The sequence below is a fragment of the Mus caroli genome, chromosome 16 (genome assembly GCF_900094665.2).
Source record: "Mus caroli chromosome 16, CAROLI_EIJ_v1.1, whole genome shotgun sequence".
NCBI classification, from domain to species: domain Eukaryota; kingdom Metazoa; phylum Chordata; class Mammalia; order Rodentia; family Muridae; genus Mus; species Mus caroli.
In genome coordinates, this window is record NC_034585.1 from 1,108,792 (window position 1) to 1,113,580 (window position 4,789).

The window sequence follows — 4,789 nt, forward strand, 5'->3', positions numbered from 1 at the left end:
GGGGGGGAGGGAGCAGACCAACGAGCTCGGACCTTTCCCCTGCAGGAACAGCAGAAGCTGGAAGTGGAGCCGTCCGGAGTCTGGCAGAGCATGGTCTCTCTGCCAGGGTCTCTTTTGGAGCAGCCTGAGGATGCTGGCTACATCCATATCCCCATCCACAGTGCCACCCCTGTGCCCACCATGGTACAGTTAGGAACCACAGGAGCCCTCAGAGAGGACGATCTCACTCGAGCTGTAGAACTTGCTGACTCCCAGAGGCCAGAGTGGGCTCAGGCCTCTGTGTCTCAGACACAGAGTCTGAGACAGACTGCCCCTTTCCCTGGCCCTGGCCCTGTCCTTGGCCCTGTCCCTGGCCCTGTCCTTGGCCCTGGCCCTGTCCCTGTCCCTGGCCCTGGCCCTGGCCCTGGCCCTGGTCCTGGCCCTGGCCCTGGCCTTGTCCCTGTCCCTGGCCCTGTCCCTGGTTTTGTGCCTGGGCCTGATTTCATGCCAGTCTATGGGCCTAGACTTGGAATGGCTACCCCAAGCGCATGGGCCTTACCAAGAGGCTTGGCTAGGGGTAACTTTTGGCCTATATGGGGTATAGGTCCCTACCAGCCTGGCCAAGGTCCACTTCGGCCTATGGGCCCGATGCCCAGGGTTCCCTTCCCAGCCATGGGAAGTGACATATCATGGACTCAGCCACTGCCACAAGGGACCCAGTGGTACCCAGATATTGAAGAAAGAGGGCCTGAGTATGAGGAACAATACCCGGAAGGCTATCAGGAGGAGATGCCCATGGATGAGGCTCCCCAGGAAGAGATGGCTGTGTATGGGGCTCTTGAGGAAGAGATCCCTACGGAAGGGGCTCCCCAGGATGGGATTCCCAAGGGAAGAGCTCGGGAGAGGATTTCCAAGGAAAAGGTCCCCAAGTACAGAACCCCCAAGGAGAGGGTTTCCTATCACAAAGCCTCCAAGGATGTGAACGCCGAAGACTCAGACACCAAAGATGAGGCTCCTGAAGTCAAAGTCCTCAAAAAGGTGGTCTACAAAGACAGACCTCAGAAAGACAAGGCCCAGGAACCACGCCGTAAGGGCCCTTCATCTGCCATAAAGAAGCTGAGGTCTGCTGTTGCCACAGCTGCAGCAGCTGCGGCCGCCTACGCAGCCCATGCAAACTCAGCTGCCCAGCTTGCCAAAGATGCGGTAAAGGCCATCCAGGACGTTCCTGCGAACCAGATGGCTACCAAGGCAGCATTAATTGCATCATCAGGGCCTTTAGGGGCCTTTGCAGATTTCCTGGGTGCAGGATTTGACCATGGGGCCACTTCCAACATACCCTTCGTTGAGGGTGAGGTGGAAGAGTTTCCTGAAGAGTTTGCAGCACCCTTTAACCCCTTCACATCCAAACCAGTCCTGTCCCAGGCCATGATAAATGCCATGCAGGCTACGAGTCCTGAAGAGAAGAAAAAGGCTGTGCAGTACTCCATGAGTCACATTGCCCAGATGCCCAGCAGACATAACTCCCTGAAAGAAGAGTTTACAAATCTGTCAACCACCTTAAACCAACGCTTAAATTACTTAGGTAGGCCTGGCCAATCTGGGGAGGGCAGCAGAGGCTTTGATCCTCCCTGTAGCCGCCTCCTCAGGCTTCCTCCACAAACTGTTTTCAAACATTAGCCACTCATTCCTTTGGCCACTAATTCCTTAGTCAATTTCTCTCCCTCCCTTCTCCCTTTATCTCTCTCTCTCTCTCTCTCTCTCTCTCTCTCTCTCTCTCTCTCTCTCTCTCTCTCTCTCTCNCCTATTTATCTCTCTCTCTCTCTCTCTCTCTCTCTCTCTCTCTCTCTCTCTCTCTCTCTCCCCTCTCTTTCTCTAAGGCAGGGTTTTTCTGGAAGCCCTAGCTGTCCTGGAACTCACTCTGTAGACCAGGCTGGCTTCATACTCAGAGATCTGCCTGCTTTTTCCTCTGAGCGCTAAGATTAAAAGCATGCACTACCATGCTTGGTTCACAAAAGAATTTCTTTTGTGAATTTCTTAAAAACTGTAATAGAAAATCTATCATTCTCTTTAAGTGCCCCCAGACTTCCTCACTGTCTTCCTTTGGGACATGGGCATAAACATGGGAGCTCTCTCCAGTCACGTTCCTCCGTCATTCCTTTTAACAGCTGGTCCCTCTTTTCACTTTCAGCTAACATGGGAAGCTCTGGCGTGCTTGGTAACACAGTAAATGTGCTGGAAGAAAAGATTATTAACCTCCAGAAGGCCAGGCTGCAGGTCAGTGTCGTGATCACAGAGGGGCTTTTAAGAAGATGGTGGCTTGGCTTGAGCTAGGATCCAGCCTCCTGTCACCCTCCCAGTAAGGCTCTGAAGAAGTGCTTGGGGTGGCACAGCAGCTGCATCCATGCAGAGTTAATCTGCGGACTCTGTTGTCTCTGTCAATAAGTATCTCCTGTGCTGTCAGATGTCAGACTGTGTACACGGGCCTGCTATCTCTTCTTGGTCTCAGGACCCTTCCACTTGTAGCAATATCAGAAGCAGAGGCCTTGGATGTCACTGTCTCTCCTGTTTAGGAAGAAGAGCTGGAGAGAGTTTGGGGCCACCAGATAGATACGATGAAGAGTCACTACATGGTGCTGGACAGGGCAGTGGAAAGGCTCCAGATTCGCATGGATGACTTGAAGGTTCGGAGGTCTGAAGACCAAGAGGGAGGCCCAGGAGAACTGCTCCTTGGGACTGCGAGACCATCCTCTAAGGGGCTACAAAATACAGGGGAACTAGACAACATTTTATTCTGCATAAATTATACTTCAATTAAAAATAAATCCCAGGGGCTGGAGGGAGTTAAGAGCACTGGTTCTTGCAGAGCACCTGGCTTTTGGTCCCAACATCCACACGGCAGCTTAAAACTTTAACTCCAAAGTTGGGCAGTGGTGACACACAGTTTTAATCCTAGCACACAGGAGACAGAGACAGTGGATCTCTGTGAGTTTGAGGCCAGGCTGGTCTATAGATCTAGTTCCAGGACAGCTGGGGCTACACAAAGAAACCCTGTCCAAAATCAAACCAAAACCCATACACACAAGCACCTGAGCCTCAGGGGATTTGGTGCCCTCTCCTGGGTCCCATGAGCACCGTGCATTCTGTGGTACTCATTCATACACGCAGCTAAAACATTTATATACATAATTTGTTTTTAAAGAATCACCCATATGTAAAGGGCTTGGACAGTGTCCAATCTTGAGAGCCTTTGTGTCATCAACCTGAGGGTAGAAGGACAGATTTAAGGCTTAGTGACATTTGCTGAAGGGATCAGTGAGTGGATAAGGGGCTTTCTTGCACCAACAGTTATGTTCATAACATTTTCCCTGAACCAGTTCTTCTTCCCTCGGGGTTGAGAAGAGAACCTAGGGCCTCATGCATCCTAGGCAAGCAGGCTAGTGCTGGGCCAGAGAAAGCAACTGAGAGGCCAAACTGGGGGCTTTTTTTTGCCACACCCACCTCTCTTGTTGGTGACCTTGGAAAACCATCTGGGGACAAGATGGATGTGGTAATGACTTGACGTGAATTACAGTTGAGGATAACTTCAAATAACATAAGAATCCCCAAGTAACCTACTTAAGATACAGATGTATTTATCTTTCACATTAAAAAATTCAAGCAATTGGTTTAGAACTGGTAGGGTGTTTGTTGGTGTTGCAGATACAAGCTCCAGTTTCTAGTTCTTTGTCATCTCTTGGACCATCATGGCTGGTCTCTGATCATTAACTCTTATGTTCAAGCCAGTGGCAAAGAGGGTAGGGGATGGACATGAGGTGAGGTCGTAAGTGCTTGCCTAGCATCCACAGAACCCTGAGCTCCATCCTTAGCACTACTAGGACACAGGGAGGGTGGGTGAAGAAGGTTAACCATACCCACTGACCACTATTTACATCCCAGTCAGAATAAATGCAAGACAGGCTGAAGACAGGCTGCAGTCCTCAACTGTGTAGCTAAGTTGGAAGTTTTTCCTATGGGTAAGGGAGACCAGAAGTGAAGAGAGAAGCCAATGTGAGACTTGAGAGAAAAAGTGATGCTAGGCTCTGGGGACAAGGGAGGCTCTTCCCAAGCAAGCAAGCAAGCAAGCAAGCTGCTGTTCCTGTCATGGGGATAGGTTAGTAGGGGACAAGCCAGCACTAACAGAGGATTTCGTGAAATTATGTGTGGTCTGTGACTAGTGGGCCCTCTTGTAGATCAGATAAGGTGAACTGACCTTCAACACCTACGGAAGTGAATCACTAGCCCTGGTCTGTGCTGCTTTGAGGTTGACACCATCTCTGAGGATCAGCTTGTCCCTTGCTCTTGCCCTCTCCTGTTCCTGCTGCCTGTGAGCCTTCTAATAGTCCCACCCACTTCTTGTCCACATGGCAAAGTTGGAAGCACAGAGTAGACGCTACCCTCGAGGTCACGACAAAGGCTGACTTGCCTGTGTTCTGTTCTTAGATCCTCAAGGCAGAAATCGAAAGGCTGGACCTGGTTAAGGCAGATAAAAATGTGATGGATCTGGAGCTGAATGAAGTAAGCTGAGACCTCCTTCCAGCCCCGATTTCCTCTCCCTGCCAATCCCCAGCCTCTGATTTGCCAACCAAGGGAGCAGAAGCACCCAGGCAAAGGCGGCAGGAGCGCTCACTCGGCCTTTATTCACTCAGGAAATCCCAGTCCTCTCAAAAGTTACCCACCCACTCCTCTTTTCCTTGACTGGAGATTGGTGACACTATTGTTTTAAAAATCAGAAAAAAAAAAAAAAAAAAAAAAAAAAAAAAAAAAAAAAAAA

At 50.3% G+C, this 4,789-nt stretch overlaps 1 protein-coding gene across 1 annotated transcript in view; it reads left to right on the forward strand.

The window, feature by feature from the left end:
- C16H16orf96 (chromosome 16 C16orf96 homolog) overlaps positions 1–4,789 on the forward strand; it is a 29,248-nt gene that overhangs the window by 13,999 nt on the left and 10,460 nt on the right. Inside the window, exons 5-9 of the mRNA XM_021184987.2 lie at positions 46–316; positions 443–1,561; positions 2,168–2,253; positions 2,550–2,660; positions 4,459–4,533. Coding sequence (XP_021040646.1) covers positions 46–316; positions 443–1,561; positions 2,168–2,253; positions 2,550–2,660; positions 4,459–4,533 — 1,662 coding nt within the window. The remainder of the gene's footprint in view (positions 1–45; positions 317–442; positions 1,562–2,167; positions 2,254–2,549; positions 2,661–4,458; positions 4,534–4,789) is intronic.